The sequence below is a fragment of the Rhinolophus sinicus genome, chromosome 1 (assembly GCF_057876585.1).
Source record: "Rhinolophus sinicus isolate RSI-liver-muscle chromosome 1, RSI-T2T, whole genome shotgun sequence".
NCBI lineage: Eukaryota > Metazoa > Chordata > Mammalia > Chiroptera > Rhinolophidae > Rhinolophus > Rhinolophus sinicus.
Window position 1 is genome coordinate 88666062 of NC_142501.1, and position 18709 is coordinate 88684770.

At 42.3% G+C, this 18709-nt stretch overlaps 1 protein-coding gene across 4 annotated transcripts in view; it reads right to left on the reverse strand.

The window, feature by feature from the left end:
• Positions 1-606: 606 nt before the first annotated feature.
• The window catches only part of LOC148759116 (dual specificity tyrosine-phosphorylation-regulated kinase 4-like), a 45042-nt gene continuing 26939 nt past the window's right edge, over positions 607-18709 (reverse strand). For 2 of the 4 annotated variants that reach the window (XM_088801329.1, XM_088801332.1), the window contains exons 7-14: positions 18435-18575; positions 16323-16461; positions 13928-14009; positions 11283-11455; positions 8164-8224; positions 5006-5135; positions 2493-2668; positions 607-1776 (exon numbers count right to left, since the gene is read on the reverse strand). In XM_088801329.1, the coding sequence (XP_088657455.1) occupies positions 1529-1776; positions 2493-2668; positions 5006-5135; positions 8164-8224; positions 11283-11455; positions 13928-14009; positions 16323-16461; positions 18435-18575 (1150 nt within the window). In that variant the 3' untranslated portion in view covers positions 607-1528. The remainder of the gene's footprint in view (positions 1777-2492; positions 2669-5005; positions 5136-8163; positions 8225-11282; positions 11456-13927; positions 14010-16322; positions 16462-18434; positions 18576-18709) is intronic. The other 2 variants (XM_088801336.1, XM_088801335.1) reach the window with 2 other exon arrangements.

Consider the following 18709-nt stretch of genomic DNA (forward strand, 5'->3'; position numbering starts at 1 on the left):
CTTTAAAGTGTTCCCTAAATATAAGAAGCCATAATTTATCAACTCATGTTAGCCTCTCATATCCATGTGAATTGGGAAATATTTTCTAACATCCAACCCAAGTCATTCTGATTATGATATTAAGGATTTGGCTTCGAGGACAAAACTGTTCGCCTCAACTTTATCCAGGGTTGAAGAGAGCTGGTATAAAAAAAGGTCCAGAAGACCTGAGTTCTATTGCCATTTCTGTACCTCTCTGGCTATAGGACCTGGGACAAATTAGCTGTGATGACACTTCTCCGACTTAATATGTCCATTTCACCCCATTTAAGAAGGATTTTCTGTTCTTTTCCTGACCTTTCTATGGAATTGTATGTTCTTGATCCTTCTTTCTAGAAAGTTTCTCCTCCTCTGGTTTCTAATTTTCCTATTTTCCTATGGGGACTCAACTTTGTCAATCCCTTACATCTATGTATTTTTCCTAGAACTTTCTCTTGACCCTCTGCTATTCTTACTCTGTATCATCTTCCCTGGGTGATCTCATCTAAACCCATAGCTTCAATTACCTGGTGTCTCTTTCCATAGAATATTACACAGTGATTAAAATGAAAACTATGAAGCCAGGTATATTTTCCACGTTGTTTATGATGTTATGATCTAAAGATTTTTGTAACATCTTATCTGTACTATAATTACAACCACAGAGGTTATGTACGTATTAGATAAGGACTAGAAAGGCAACAAAGTAAATGGACTTGATTAGACTTTGGGACTGGTGGATGAATGAACACGTCCTGTTGTGGGGTCCTAGAGAAGCATGAGTCATGGTGCTACCACCACCATCTCAGAATAGGCATGTGACCCAGGCTAGCCAATCAGAGGATCCGAATATTTCAGACATAGTGATTGGCTTAAGTCCAGTCATTTCTGAGACTTTCCTGCCAGCAAGGAAGACTACATGTTTTGACTGAATGAGGGTGGTCATCTTAACTTCTGGGCACAGCCTGTCTTCAGAATGAAGTTAACCATAAAAAGAAGCAAGGCTGAGGTGGAGAGGAAGTTTGAGTCCTAAGACCTTGTTTGAATTCCTCGATCCTGCTGTACCCGAAACTACACTTATCCTTCCCGATCCCCAATTATATAAACCAACAAACGTCCTCTGTTGTTTAAACTAGTTTGAATACAGCTTCTGTCATTTTCAAACAATAATCCTGACGAATCTAGGTTAGCTGTTTGGGCAAAAAGAAAAATGTATTTAGTGTTCTATTAGTGATGATATAACAAAGAGTATTTAATACCCCCATACACACACCCACCTCCATTGTTATATCTGGTTGAGGGCATCGGAGGGAATGTGGATGTAAGAACATCCTCTCCTATCCCTCAAGTTGGAAATCATGCCAACTGGCCATGTATATAGAGTTATTGTTTTTTTAAACAAACCCTTTATGCATTGAAAACAACAATAGGAAGAAGTATTGTACAATATAAGTGCAGTCTCTAATACAAATCGTTGGTGAAAAGGAACAGGACACACCCTCAGCTGAGGTCACACAATAGGTGGTAAAAGGCTTGGGTTCTTGGGGGAAGAGTTTTTGCTTTGTTGTCCTGTGGAGGTCTTGGACTCCTCTTGCCCAACAACAGTCTCTGGTGTTCCGGAAGCTTCTGCTAGATGAGGCAGCTGGACTACTTCAGCTACTTGCTGGAGGGAGCCTTGCTGATCATCTGAATTCTGACCCTGCTTCGTGGAGCCATCTTTTATTCTGTCTATAGTCTCTTCTTTGATGACTACATCTGCTGAAGGAGATAGAAGACAAAGGAACAAGTGTTCAAATGTGAATTACATTCTAACTGTCCATTACCTGTCCATTACTTGTCCATTAGCAGGGAAATCCTGGTCATACTGATATAAAAACAACTCATTGGTAAAGTACATTCTATGTGCCCGGCATTATTCTAAGTACTTTCCATATACTAATTCATTTGGTCCTTTCTCTGCAACCATAGAGAATAGGCATTATTCTCATTTTCATAAACGGAGAAACTGAGACACACAGAGGTAAGTAAATTGCCCAAGGGCCCGCGCCTGGTAAACAATAGGGCCTGAATTTAATTCCAGGCGACCTGACACCTGTGACCATGTACATAATCACGAGGCTATTTTCATATAAAATATATTACATAATTCCATTGTCTAATAAAAGTTCAAAAGGTAATTACGGGGCTGCAGAAAAGGACACAACGAAAGAAAAAGAAGAGAAAGGGAATTGAAGATAAGATTAAAAAATGGGAAAATCCCAATGATAAGGGGCAAAAAAAAGAGGAGAAACCAGCTATAAACAATTTTCCTGAAAAAACAAAAATCCCAAAAATGAGAAATGGCACGCCAGTAATGGTGTACCCACAATTATGATCCACGGTTGAGTTCAGAGAAACGGATGTGCAATCTTCCAGGATGTCCCCCCCCCCACCCCGAACTATGAGAAAAGGACTGGCTATTGGAAGGGCTGTACCTTTTTTACCCACAAGATGATACCCTTGAACCTTGTCCTTCCTCGTCTCAGAGGGGAAACACAAATTGGGTTTTCTCAGGATCTGGGGCCTGAGCTGTGGTTTGAGATTCCGTGCCTCGTGAATCCACGCATGCTTGAGGGCCTGGTCAGGGGTCATGCGCAGAGAAGGTTCCCACCTACATACCAACAAAGCCCAGCACGTTAGTGTTTTACTTTTTAATGCAGAAACGTTTTCAAAAACTCCAATAAAGAACCTAAATAAGTCATTATAAAAGTGGTTAATTTTTAAAGAGACCATTTAAGCTATGCTATAAATCAAAGATATCATAGAACAAAGATTATGACATATAATTTTAAAGTACTTGGAAATAACTATTGGAAATAATCTTTTTAGTAAATTTGTATGACATGCCAAGAGATACATTAGAGCCCGAGTCTTCTAGAGTTCCTCAAAATTCCCTTACAAGAAATATTATAGAAAATCTTAACCAATGGGGTTTGGAATTCAGTAAACTAAGATCAAAATGAACAGATGCTTAATTTCAATTCCCAAACTACAGAATTTGGGCTACCCAATATGTGACAAAGAATATTATAGAATGCTAGGATATTAAGATTATAAGGGGATTTGGCTATAATCCAGCCAAACTTCTAATGCAGTGGCAAAATACATCTGACCAAACCCCCAACATGGAATCCTCCTGCCATTCTTGAGCAATTTTAGTGACAAGGCACTGACTCACAGAACCACTTATTCCAATTTTTAAAAACTCCAGTTCTTTAAAAGTTCTTCATTTTTATTAAGCCAAAATTCACTTTCCAGGAACTTTTACCCCAGTAACTTTGACCCAGGTCCTAATTCTACCCAGTAGCATCATACAGATTGAGATAACCAACCCGTCTTTTATGTCTTAATCCTGCAACTATCTGAAAACATTTACGTTATTACTAACTATTGATCATGTGACACGGTTGCCACCTTCCTAGATAGGAAATTTCAGCTGTGGTCTTACTGGTGCCATCATGTTGGGAGTAGGGTCTAACTGAAGGTAGGTGGCATTAGTATTTTAGACTCATCAAGGTCGTAAACAACTCAAGCTCCCTGCTCTTTGTCAAATGAACTGCTGTTAAGCCCCATCTGCCCTCTCTTGAACTTCTAGGGTTAGTCTATAAAACCTAGACTAGGACTTGACATTTACCCCTGTTAAATTTGACTTAAAACTTTAGTCTCTCATTCCCAGATTTGCTAATTAGCAGAATACGGAGTGATGAAGTAACAGGCCCCATTAGCTGGACTGCTGCTTGCAAGTTGTGGGCAATCAGCCCTTTGCACTAAATAAGAAAATAATTTCTTTCTTGGTTCTGAGCTGTGTTCTGGATGGTTGGGGTTTCTGGATAAATCACTTTTGTCTCAGTAGTTAGTTTCGATTACTTGTTAATGCACATTCATTCTGTAGCCTCAGCAAGAGGTTGGGTGGGGGTCATGGGGCTACAGGATCCTTCTCTAATTCTGTTTCTCAGATGAGTAGCATGACCCCCAAGATGAGAAAACTTCCAGCAGCACCTGATGGCTTATCCTCTGGGTTAGTACCTAAATTCCAGAGTGCACAATTGCCAGAAGAGTGTTTTGCTAAAACGACTCCAACACTCTGGGGGATGACAGAACATAAAGATATGGTGTTCTAAAATACTGAACCATTATGGGACGGATATCACTGGAAGGGACCTTAGGAATACCCCCATTTATAGAAAGAAAACTGCGGCCGAGAGAGACAATGACTTGCCAAATATCACGCAGCTAATCCATTTACCACTTGGTGGAGAGAGACTGGCAAAACCTCTTTCAAAAGTGACAATAGATTACATTTTCCAAACACCTTCTAAATTAGGGACTGTTCCTGGTGTGTTATGTGCTGTCCCATTGTTTTTACTATGACTTGACTGAAGTACAGAACCTAATTTCTAAGATTTAAAATATGCATGTAGATTCTAAAAAGTTGTACATAATACATGGTTTATAGGTCACCCTTTCCCTTCCCTAATACAACAGGATTTAGGCTCTAAACCACAGAGGAATTGGAGGGGCCCTAAACCATGCACTGGGTGTGTGTGCAAACAGTTACAACTGGCATGTGGCAGAGGTTGGCTTCAGTTTATGAAGCAGAAGACATTAAAGACTTGCCTACAACCTCACTGCCAGGCAGCTGGAGGCCACGGAGAAGGCACTCTACCCACACACTGTAATCCAGGGCAAGTCACTCAATCTCTTTGAGCCTCAGCCTTCATATCTCAAAATAGATCAAATCATCTGCCCTGATAATCACACAGGAAGGGAGAGAGCGGACTGATCAGGCAACAGATGGGGAAGCGTTTTGTAGACTCTAAAGCTCTATGGTCAGGATTTATTATTGTTTTTATAACTGTCTCCCGGCCCCAGACTTTCACCAGCAAACGTGTGGGAAAGTACAGTATGTACAGGAAAATCAGAGACAAAGACACCCCGACAAACTCACACCAAACACCTTCGGAGAAAGTCCAGGAAGTTAGAGTCGTAGGTTTTCAGCACCATCGTGAGATCCTTGGAATCCGGGTATCTTTCTTTCCCCCTGTTGCTGGTTATATTTTTAGGAAAACCTTTGGAATCTTTAGAGATACAACATTCTGTGTTTAGTTCCAGGTGTAATATTCACTGGGCCTATCACAGCTGTCATTCAACCATGCTGCATCTTGAAGCGGTCACTGCTCTCTCACTCACAGCACTGCACTGCCCCCTCCATACAAACACACCCCACAGTCTCAGGCAGTTTGCAATAAGCACACGTAGGTTATCCAATAAGTGCAACTAACTTTTACAAGCAATTTTCCCTGCTGTTCAGTGTGTTTTGAGACTCCTCCCCACTGCCTCCACCCCGAATCAGTCAAATGGCTTAAATGGTGTAACACCAAGGTAAAATAATAATGATAACGATTAATACTACTACTACTACTACTAATAATAATAATAATAAATAGGAAGTGACGAAAACATTCAGCTCTGAACAAAACGGATATTGTCCATTCTTGGATTACCTATGCCCTTGCTCCTTCCCCACTAACCCAATAAGTGAGAATTTGGGCCATCCTAAAATTCATTTTAGGAGAATGATTAGTTTTCAGAGACCATTTACAAGCCACATAAGCTAATTAATCTCATTACTTCTTTAGAATCATGTCAAAATTTTGTCCAAAATTGGAAATTAAACTTGATTGGTTCCTTAAGACACAGCTTAAAGTGACTTTCTTCAGCCACTTCCACAATTAAAGCCCTCACCAAAGGTTGATTTGTTATGCCTGAAAAGAAGCCCTGAAGACAGCTCCAAAGGCTTTCCAAGGATGCTTCCTGTAATGCTGTGAAGGTGAGACCACACATTTGGACACCGAGATCCTGGTGTTGTGTTCAGAAAAGTTGGCCACTCATGCTCACACCTTGTAAATCTGCATGTAAATTGGGTGGCTATGTACACACACACACACACACACACACACACACACACACAATTTACACATCCAACTGAATTCTCACAAAAACTCAGTGGGGTTCATGGAACAGACCTTCTGGAAGGTGCATAAGGAAGTGCTTCCTTTACTTTTGTAATTAATGCAATTTGCAGGGCCTCCGAAAGAACATCTGCTCTTAGTGAATCCCCAGAAGAGACCAGTAATGTGCATATGTGTACGTGTGTATATACACACATGTGTATCTATGTATTTATATGGATAAGGGTTAGAGGCATGACATAAGGTATAGGTCCTGTGAACTCATGCAAATCTCCATTTGGATGCCCCCACCTTATCCTATATGTTGCTCTTTTTACAAATGACCAAAGAAGAATCCAGCTCACAGGCTTATACATAACATGGCTCCTAAAGTCATCATTATATAATTAATTTTCTGACACAAGTTTTTCTCACCCCTCTGATGCTCCCCAGCTATTGTCCCCACCTCCCTCTTGCTGCATGGTGCACCTAAGTATCTCACTACTACCTTTGAGGCAACATCGTTTTGCTGCTAATTAGGGGTATTTTGAGGAGTGGCTGAGAGTTGAGGAGTTGTTGGCAACTCAAACCTGGGGAAGGGAGAGCCCAGAACTGAAATGAACACAGTGTTTCCCAAACTCACTTTATCATAAGAATCACAAAGAGCTATTGTTACAAACAGAGATTCCTGAGTCCCACCTCAAGCCTACTATGTCATAGGTTATACAGGAGGAGCATGAGAATTATCATGATTGCCAAGTAGCCAAGTGCTCCTTAGAGTCGGATAAAGGTAGGGAAACACTGAAGAGGCTGCAGCTCCCAATATGGTCCTTTCTTATACAGGAAGTGACGACATGTTGATGTTGCTACCAAAACTACATCACCATTCTAAAGCCTAGTGCTGATGGTGAAAATTGGATGCTCTATAAAATGGACATGTGTATGTCTTTCACGTGCATATGTCTTTGGGACCCTTTCACCAAGATGCCCTCTAGTCCCTTCCTTTCAGTCTCCACCCACCAACCTTAGTGTCCACTCCACTGAGTTCAATGTCATAGGCTTAAGATGTGGCACCTCCCACAATGTCTTTGATGAGCAGGAGGGAACACCAGTATCGCTACTCTCTTTCCCTAATCCTTCGAAATCCAAAAGATCAATTTGGGTCAAAAGACCAATTCCATTGCTCCATGGATAAGTAATAGAGCGAGTCAGCCAGGTCTTTTGCCTGCCATCCGACAGCTCTGGAAGAAGGGCTAGCTAATGTGTGGGCACCATTCTAAGGCTACCAGGACACTGACAGTCCTCAGAGGCAAGGTCTTCGAAGCTTCAGCCATGACTACAAGGTGACGTTTAAAAGATTTTGCCATTGGAATGGCACGGGACTGACCTATTAGAACGGATGACAATCTTGGCAATAAAGTAGGGTCATGGAGGTATTCTACTTGCCAGACCTCAAACTTTTAGTTTCTGGATGGTGGGGAGTCCATGGAGTCCTGAGAGAGGGGCCAGGGAGCTGTGGCTGTGGCAAGGGCTTAGGGCTGTGGCATTTTACCAAATGGTACAGAAATAGTCTACATTTTAACCCCCACAGGGCTGAGCCAGTACATACTGACTGAGCCCAATATGCCCGAAACCCTTTTGACCAGGATGCCACCCCACGAGGGTGGTTTTGATTCTCCTATTGATGGGGCAAGTTGTAGAGAGAAATTACATGATTTGTCTTCCCATTTTGAGGCCATTCTCAGGTGAAAATAAGAGGTGGGAGGGTTAGGAATGACTGGGATTCCACAGCCTGTATGACTGTATAAACTAATCTGATGACAATGGCTGGTCAGAAATGTCGTTCCAGGTGTCATGGAGCTCCTGTCTGTGGAGTCCCCTTTCCCTCATGTCTGGCTTCACTCCACTTGACTGACCTTTGAGCCACTATGGCTTTTTTCTACATGGGAATCCCTTAGTTTCTTGTGGTTTTCAAGGGGATTTTAGATTTGGGACTGACTTCATCTTTTTGGTGCATAGTGCCCTTAGAAGCTTACCCTTTGGGATGGGGCCGGGGAAGAGCACTAAGTGGGGCTGGGGTACGGGAGATGTCTTCAAGGCCTATGACAGCTCATCAGCCACAACGGAAAAAAGAGAACTAGCCTTGGGAACTTACCAAAGAATGTCTGTCTCCTGGAGGACGTCTGAATGAACTGGGTCGGTGGCAGACCCAGCACCTGCAACAAGTAAAATGCAGTTGGTTCCCTCTTGTGGAGTCACACATTCAAAGACCATTAGAGCTGAGTGGGACTTTGGCTAAACTCTGCCTTATACAAATAAAGACCAAGGGATATTCAGAGATGACATCAAGTCAGTGGCAGAGCAGGCCCAGAGCCCAGGTCTTCCAACTCCTAATCCGAGGCTGTCAACACCAGTCATGTAACTCTCACTAAGCATCAGCACCCATGAGAGACAGGTACTCTTGAGGGCAGCCAGATCTCACTGCCAGCATGAATAAACCAGTGTCCATGCTGACGACCCCTGAATTAAGGAATGTGATATCCTGGCTCAGAGCATGGGGAAAGGAGGAAAGTACAAGATGGAAATCACCATATGGGTATCAGACCACCTGTATGATGACAAAATACCTACTTGAAAAGTGTAGCACCTACTCGTTTACCCTTCCCCATTGTGATCTATAGGGTGCACAGAGATAGAGAAATTACAGGTGTCACCCTTAGCCCTGGATCACCTAAACTATCAGCTGGGTTCCCAGCCGTATCTGGATCATGGGGAGTCCAAGGAATCCTGGGAGAGCCAGCCCCCAGGGAGACTGCGGCTGTGGCGAGGGCTTAGGGCTGTGGCATGAAAAACTCTGCCCTCTGGCTCCTCAGCCCCAGTGACACTGAGGTCAGGAGGAAGCTGAATCTGGGGCAGTAGGCACCTCAATCCAGATCCCATTCTCCTCATTCTCATTCTTGGTATTGGAAGCAGGAATAACTCAGGGTTGCTTTATTAAATCATCCATCATCAACCTAGGAGCCATCTATGCTGATCCACTCAATTCATAGAAGTCCAGAGCAGGAAGTTGCCAACGAGAAAGAGCCAAGACTAGACTCCAAGTTCACTGATTCTCAGGCCAGTGTTCATTCCACTATAGCTATCACTTATAGTTACTATTACCTAACTTATTTTAACAGTTTATTATTAGTTTCAACCTATAATAATGAAATGAAACGATCTATATTTAATAAGTCTCAAGGGTGTGTGTGTCTCTCTGACCATGTGTAACTTTGAGACATCTAGAAAATAGAGATTTGCTATGCAGGTAGATAGACAGATAATGGATGGATGGATGGATGGATGGATGGATGGATGGATGGATGGATGGAGTACATCTTTGTTCACAGTCAAATATCTTTGTTCACTGGAAAATTCCTTAAATGTGAAATTTCCAATTTTTTTAGGGTTATTTTCTCCTGTTTTGTCTAATTTAGCTCTGTAACAAGATCGCTTCAAGGTAAAAGAATAATAGGTAAAACTCAACTCCACTCCAAAAAAACAAACAATCCGATTAAAAAATGGGCAAGGACATGAAGAGATATTTTTCTAAAAAGGACATACAGATGGTGAACAGACATATGAAAAAATGCTCAACCTCATTAACCATCAGAGAAATGCAAATAAAAACCACAATGAGATATCACCTCACTGTAGTCAAAACGGCTATCATCAATAAATCAACAAACAACAAATGCTGGCAAGGATGTGGAGAAAAGGGACCCCTTGTGCACTGTTGGTAGGATTGCAGATTGGTGCAGCCACTATGGAAAACAGTATGGAGGTATCTCAAAAATCTGAAAATGGAACTACCTTATGATCCAGCAATGCCACTCCTAGGTATCTATCTGGAGAAATCCAAAACTCTAATTCAAAAAAATTTATGCAGTCCTACGTTTATTACAGCACTATATACAATAGCCAAGACATGGAAACAACAAAAATGCCCATCGGTAGATGACTGGATTAAGAAACTGGTACATGTATACAATGGAGTATTATGCAGCCATAAAGAAGAAAGAAATCCTACCATTTGCAAAAACATGGATAGACCTAGAGAACATTATGTTAAGTGAAATAAGTCAGACAGAGAAAGACAAATACCATATGATCTCACTTATATGCGGAATCTAAAGAAAAGAACAAGTGAATGAACTAATCAGAGACAGTTTTCGAGACATAGAGGAAAAACTGAGGGTTGCTAGATGGGAGGGGGGTGGGGATAAGGGGGAAGGTGAGGGGATTAGAAAACAGTCAGTAACCACAAGATTGCCACGGGGTTATGAAAGTTAATTTGGGGAATATAATCACTAATGTTGTAAAGATTTTGTAGGGTATCCGATGATGGACACTTGTCTCATTAGGGAGACCACCTCAAGGAAGATGTAGATGCCTGATCACTGCACTGTACACCTGAAGCTGAAGCTGAACAATAATGAATGTCAACTACAAGTTTATATATATATATATATATATATATATATATATATATATATATACACATATATATGTATATACTTACAAGAAGCGGAGTACAGCATTAGGAATAGAGACAGTGGAAATGTATTGGCTCTATGCGATGTCAGAGGGGTAGTGGATGGGGAGAGGGGAGTTGTCACTGTGTGAGGGATATAAATGATAAATGTCTAACTATGACTTTGTTTTGTGCACCTGAAACTAATAAAAATTTTAAAAAGACCAAAAAAAATATTGTCTACCCTTTTGTAGCACTGACAATTTAAATTAGATTTAAAATAAAATCTGACCAGAAAACAAAAACAAACAAACAAAAAGAATAATAGGTATAATAAATAACCATATGATGAGTCTTAGTAAATCCTTTTTATTGGGAGACACTCTTCCCAGAAAGCTAAGATAAAGAATGACTAATGACAACAATATGTAGGTTTTGATGGGTGTCATGTCACTCTGGTTTTTGATTATTTTGAATATATTTTTAAAACTGGTATAATCGTTTTATTTAAAAATGTGACTATTCACAACATGCTGATAATTACATTTTTTGCAGTTATTTATGATAAAAATGTTAGACGTCAACTTAAAAGTGTACAAAGGGATCCATAACTTCAAAAACACTCTTAGGGAACATCCACGCCCAAACAAAAAGTACGCAGCCCCCTGCGGAGCAGTGTCTGACACACGCTGCTTTGGAGAGTGAAAGCTGGTTGCCCTGCAGCGTGCGGGCCTGCGGAGTGCGGCCAGGCCCGCGCTCACCTCCATGATGCAGGCCAGCTGCTCCGCTTCGTTCTCCCCGGGGAACAGCGGGGAGCCCGTGTACAGCTCCGCCATGATGCAGCCCAGGCTCCACATGTCGATGGCCATGCTGTAAGGGCGGCCCAGAATCACCTCTGGGGATCGGTAGAAACGGCTTTGGATGTAGCTGTACACTGAGAGGAAAAGGAAGAGAAACCTCACGTGGCAAAACCTTCTCTCCAGAGCATCCTTCTTCAGGGTACCGTCATCTCGGATGAGGTTGAATAATAATGACGACTCCCCACACCTCCTCACGCGGAGCCAGAAGTCCAGCCGAGCAGCACCTGGGAGTCACGTCACTACCTAATCTCATCAGATCCTCACAGCACCCCGATTAGCATGGTGGTGTTATTATCCTCACTTTTATGCCAAAGAGCTCATAGATACCGAGAACATTTTGATGGTTGCCAGCTGGGAGGGGTGTTGTGTGGGAGTGGGTGAAAAAGGTGAAGGGATTAAGCTGGTAGTTACAACATAGTCACGGGGATGTAAAGTACAGCACAGGGAACACAGTCAATAATGTGGTAATAACTATGTATGGTGTCAGGTGGGTACTAGACTTACTGGGGTGATCACCTGGTAAGCTATATAAATACCTAATCACTGTGTTGTACACCTGAAACTAATATAATATTGTATGTCAACTGTAATTGAACAATAAAACAATTATTTAAAAAAGAACTCTAAAGTAGTCATTGTTCTAGGGAAATACATTTTAGTCAGCTAAGCTTTAAGAGGGAAGAGACATAAGACTAAAATAAAGCTAAGTTTCCAAACTGTCAGATTAATTTTAGGTAGGCATCTTCTGCAAGTATTGTGATTTGGCAGGAGAGGAAGCATATCAGGACTGGAAAAGAAGCATACAAAGTGCGTAGCTTAAAAACGTATGTTCTATATATTATGTGCTTGTGTTGCATAACGTAAAGTATAGAAAGAAAAGCTCAATGAAATCTCAGCAGATGAGGCTGTATAGAAGATAGTATTGTAAGGAGCCTAGATTTTATAGCTGAGGAGACAGGTCAGGGAAAGGGGACATTTTAATTGTCTCCCTATGCTATTATTGGTGGCTCCCTGGATGGGGTGAGACAGGATTCTGTAATTCCTTCTCTGCTGTTTGACTTGGTTATAGTAAGGATGTAATAATTTTGTGATTAAAGACAAAATGAAGATTTAATAAAGGTGACTTTTATATCTTGCCTGCTTCCAAAATGGATTTGAGGCACTTTGCGATCAAAGTCATACGTACAGGGTAGTTCTAACAACTGGACTTAACAAATACTTACATAATACTTCACATGTACCAGGCACTATTCCAAGTGCTTAACACAGAATAACTCTTCCAATTCTTACAACAACTTTATGAAGTAGCCACCATTATTGTCTCCATTTTTAAATGAGGAAACTGAGGCATACAGATTGTAAAAGTCACTTATCTATAAGTGGCAAAGCTGGGATTTGAAAACCGAGGCAGTTTGAATCTAGTATTCATACGCTATACGATCTCACAGTTAAAGATAAAGAGGAGTCAGAAAAACAATATGTAAAGGGGGAAATGGCTATCAGAAACCAAGGATAAAATAATTACAAATTCAGTTTTGAGCATCCTGCCAGCCACGATAAAAGGTAACTAACAGGTTACACAGCTTTCCTATCTGAGAAGAGTAAGCACACGGGTTCTTTGTGAGAGGCATACTGCTTTCCAGCCGGCATTTCTTATGGGATCCATACACAAACGACAAAGGACATACGCCTTCAAAAGTGCTGCTGCAGAATATTCAAACACATCCACCTAGTAGTCATTTCTTCAACCTCAGGAGGCTTCCTCTGACACCCCTGCCACCATGAAGCCACCCAAAGCCCCTCCTTTGTATGCCCTTAACACAATCTGTATATGTCTCTGATGACTGCACCTGTCGTGCTACCTTTTTATCTTTACGTCTCTGCCATTGGACTGTAAGCAACCTGAGGACAGGCAATGTTCTTTTTTTGTTCCTGTACCCAGGAGAGTGACTGACACACAGCAGATACTCAATAAATGTTTGTTGAGTGGTACATACTCTTAATTAACATCAAATTTGATAAAAGCCAAAAGAAGAGACTATTAAATCAAATACAGAAAAAGTTGTACAAATGTACTCTAGGTCTGCTTTATGGATTCTAGCTGGAAGAAAGTAAAAACGTAGAGAAACCCAAACTTTAGAATGCCTATATTTTCTAAAGTGCAGACTCCTGGGTACTCCCCCAGAAATTTAGATTTGATCTATTTGGGGTGAGGCCCTGGAAGCTATAATTTTTCAGAGGCCACAAGTGATTCTGATCTAGGTAGTTTTATTAGATTTGGGACCCAATGCTCTGGGGTAGCTCCAAATCCACAGAAATGAGAACTGCAAAGGATCCTTGCAGTATTTGAGTCCAACTGTCTCATTGACAGATGAGGAAAGTTAGGCCCACAGAAGTGAAGCACCTTGTTCAAAATCTATACGAGCAATTATTATGGCTGAGCCCAGCCTAGAACCCAGGTGACCTCATGTGTGAAGGATTTGTTTCAGCAAGGGAAAGAAATCACAATAGGGAAACTCAGACAAAGAGACAGGAATGGGGCCTACCTTTCTGATGTTCATAACAGCTTGATCCGAAGTCAATAACTTTAACAGAGACCTGGCCCTTCTGGTATAACACGATATTCTCCTAGAGAGAAGAAGGAGGACATACGATCCGTTTTAATAAGGCTGTGCTAGGCTCTCTATTGACCTAAATGTCTGCCATCCTCCATGACCCAGTCCAAAATTCAACTACCTCATGGAGGACTCCACCTACATCTTCTCTAGATCCCACTCTTCTTCCCCTCCTCTGACTTCCCATTTGACTTGTGGTCTGTACTTCTTATTTTGATCCGGTATTTGCTGATTTGCAGTATTTTTTTTGCATATATTTTGTCTCTTTTCCCATATAGATTGTGGGTTTATTTTATCTCCTTGGCATCTGGTCTTATGCCTTCCTTACATAAGGCCTTAAACATATCACTAACAGTGATATGTGATAAGCGCCCACCAACATACTGCTATGACAGTAGAGAACAAAAAAAAGGGCCATGATTTGATTGGAATTTGTGGTTTTCACACTGAATTTGGGGAAATATGAAAACAGAAGTTCCAGTAGTTATGGAGAAGGAGGCAGAGGTCCTGGGCTCTCCTCCCAAGATGAGAGTATACTACTGTGTTTCCCTGAAAATAAGACCTAGCTGGACCATCAGCTCTAATGCATCTTTTGGAGCAAAAATTAATATAAGACCCAGTCTTATTTTAATATAAGACCGGGTCTTTATAATATAAATATAATATGATATGATATGATATGATTAATATAATGTAATATAATACCAGGTCTTATATTAATTTTTGCTCCAAAAGATGTATTAGAGCTGATGGTCCGGCTAGGTCTTATTTTCGGGGAAATATGGTACCTAGGTCTGGAAGATTAGTCCTAATCGTGTTTTCAAGGATCTGAATATAAGATGAACTGATTATCATGAATATCAGATGAGTTGATTGCTTGCCGAATTCCCTTAACATTCTAGATATGGCATAGCAGGCCTGGTCCGAAACCTCTGACACCAAAACTAAAAAAGTACAAATTTAGTCCACAGTACCTTTTCTAAAGAGTATTTGCGTTAACTGAAACAGTACGATCAGCAAGTCTTTCTTTAAAGGACAAGACTTTCTAGTGTGTCTCTAGCCCAGTGAAAGGCTCCTTAACTAGGTGAGACTGGCCTTCCCATCTATTGGTAGAACTCACTCTATAGAGGTGACGGATGTACCAGGCCATCACAGCTCATTAATACTAACCATTAAGTCCATAAGAATAAGTCCAATTCTTGACTCCACACTCATTAAACATTCTCCTGGTTATAGGGAAGTGTAGACGTCCCTGTTGGGCACATATATTCCAATCTACCTGAGCTATTTCTCAAGGAATCTATTATCTGATATGTTGGCTACTAAGTGTCTTGTGAGTTTCCTGGGTGACAGTGAGTCCCCTAAGCCCAAAGACGCTAGCCACTGTGACCTTTTGGAGCTGCAAAGCTGATTAGGAAGTTGGATGTGGCGGAGAATAAATCAATGCCACCATCCTGGTGAGGCTCCACCAGGCAGCCCTGAGGAAACGTCTCTATCTTAACAATCTTTAATTGTAAAATCATCACAAATTTACCCAATGAGTGACAGTTTTTTTGTTTCGTTTTGTTTTAATAGCCATTTTGGGTGTGAGGAGAAAGGAACGAGGAAAAGGGATATTTACGTATCTGTGAGAGTCAGGTTGTTTTGGGAAGCAGCCCCTGATCCTGTATCTTCACATTTACATACCTCTTCTCTAGCTCCCTCTCTGTATTCCTCACATTTGCATCTAACAAGCATTTACGCACCGGTGGCCTACCATTACTGTTGTGCAGTATGATATTGGGTCCTGGGAATCAAATGGTGAGAAGGCACGGTTGCAGATCTTTGGGGTGCTTGCAGTTCAGGGGTGTTACCAATAAAGAAACAATTCCTACAGAAAGCAATCGGTGCCAAGATAGAGCTGACCGTAGACTAGCAGGAGGACGTGAGGAAAGGGCACTCCATTTGGAGTAGAAGTAGTCCGAGATTTGTTGCCCCCTAGGACCAACGCAGAGTAGAGTGGACACAGTGAGGACGTAGTACAGCAGTGATCCAGCTCCCTGCAGGGCACCGGGCTCTGCACACCCTAAACTACACCTTCCATAGGAAAGCCGCACACCTTCCTGTCCCTGTGTGCCTCGGTGACACCACATCGCTCTCCCTTGTCTCAATACCCCTTCCTGGGTCTTCATGGCATCTCACTTCCTTTACACAGCCTCCGGCTGACTGGCTCCTACCCTGGAGCCCTGGCTGCCATGCTGCTTAGTTACCACTGGGCAGTGGAATGGGACACACAGCTTCTGGGGGTGGGAACCAGCGCCCCTGGCAGGACACAGGTTGTACTCACAGGCTTGAGATCGCAGTGAATGATCTTCTCTACATAGAGCATTTGCAAACATTTCAACACAGACAGGGTGAAGCGCCGAATGATTGACAGACTGAAGCCTTGAAACCTATTATTTTTCATTAACTCATACAAGTTGATTCTGGGGAAGAGAGAAAGGGACATGTATCAGTGCGAAAAGTATAATGCTGAGTTTGAACCTGCAAACAATCCCACACCAGCTGGTCTCCCTCTGGTAGCAGGCGAGCGTCAGACCAGCAGGCAGGCTTTCTTGTCCTATAAACTCAACTTTCCCAGGATCCATGGTGGCTCCAGGATGACACTCAACTGTGCTGGCCTCTTAGATGTCCCCTCATTTCTTAACATGTTGTGTACGGATCACGAGAATCTTCATGAGGGATTTAAACCCCGCCGTATGCAACGTGTTAAGTGATAAGGTCATTTAACCACTTTGTTACACTCTGGGTGTTAAGAGGTTGGAACAAACTTCTAAAACATTCATAGTTCTTCAGGCCCGTGGGAGGGATCCAGAAAGCCCACCAGTCACTCAACCCAGCAGCCACTCTGGCCCAGGCCTGATAAGGCTATCTAAAGACGACAGGTTCCTGACAGGTAAGGGAACAAGAGAGTGGGCACATGGGGGCTGAGGCAAACCAGAGACATCCTGCCCTATCTATAGCAAGCCTGACTGCTTGTTCCCGATCTGTCGCTTTGCAGGAAGAGGGCACACTTTTGCCAGGTTATTCTAAATTTTCTAGACAAGCAGAAGCCTGCAATATTGTATAAAAACCTGCCACGTTACATGAAACCCGCTGACTTACAAATGTTGGAAACTAATGCCAAAGCATTTTAACAAGAAAAACTTATTTGTGGGCTGCCAGCTTATAACCTCTGTACAAACGGTAAGATGAGGAGAGGAGGGAGAGGACACAGACCCAGAAACTACTCTGCATCAGCATCTTCCTTATTTCTCCCAATCTTCTATCTCGAAGCTTTACCTAACGCTGCCTTATTTAGAAGCCATTCATTCTTGAGGGGCACAGTGGAGATATGAGACTTGGCACTGGCCTCATCCTGACCAGCTGTGTGTCTCTGGGCAACTGCCCAACCTCTCTGGGCTTTGGCTTCTCCCTCCACACACCTGCTCCTCTTGACCTCTCAGAGCTCTGTTAGGTACAGCGACATGCCAGCTGTTCACTTGATTAATGGCCAATAATGGCAGCCTGGGGTCCATTTTGCCACAAGGAAGATAATTCACCTCTGCATATTGGGAAGTAGACATTTTGTAATCATCAGAGATGGTGACGACAGTGCCAACTTTACTCCTTATTCAAATGCAGCCAGGTCTGTGCTCACTTCAGCAGCACATATACAAATGTAGCCAGTTCCTAGAATTTCACCATCAGTGATGGTGTCCTGGGAACACCAAGCCACCCGCTCAGTGCAGCCAGTAACACTGGGCCTCTGAGAGCTCACCTCTAATTATTCTCCCTTGCTAAATGCATTCTGGGTTTCTGGTTTTATTTAAATTGCATCAAGTGGTCTTCTCAGAGAGAAGAGTAATCAAATTAGCATTTCTTCCCAATTAGCACACTCTTTCATCTCCAATCTTCAATCAGGCGATTGAATCAGGTGCCAATCTATTTCAGTCACTGTTCTGTTTTCTTACTAAAAAACCTGTTCCTGTCCTTATTTGCACAAAATTAAACCTCGTTCCCCACTCTGAGCAGTCAGCTGCCTGCTACCCTGGGTTCCAACCTCGGCCACAGGAGGTAAAGCCAGTGAGTATGACCGTGGTAGTAAATTTTTCAAAATATTTCAGTTTTATTCTTGAGGGCAGAGGGCTTGTTTGGGTTATGTCACCCAGTCTAGCACCTAGAACCTGGACATGCTGTGTATGCTGGCAGGTGACAGGCATGACTGAGGGATGGGGTGAGATGGGCAGCTTTTGGCCCAGCTTCCTCACTCCTGGGCTTTCTAGAGAACTGAGCGGACATTCTAATCATTAAGTGTTCACATCCAGAGAAAAATCTAGTGTTCTGACCTCAAAGTATTTTTCTGTTACCTTAACCAACTTTTAAAAAGAAAATGAATTAAAAAGAAAGAGCAACTGACCCCAGGAGTTCAAAGGTGATGCAGAGGTGATTGCGGAAGTAGAAAAAGTCCTTCATGTGGACCACATTGTAGGTGTTGTCTTTGTCCTTCCTTCTGAGAGCGTCCAGGATCTTCAACTCCACCAAGGCCTGGAGGTGAAATCTGAATGATTGGAGGGTGAGGAAGGGACAGAAGACATGGTGTCATATCATGCTGCGGCAGCAGCCCATTTTCTCAGCTCCTCCCCTTGACCTCAACAAGGCAGAGAGCACTAAACACTCCATAGTCTTGCTTCC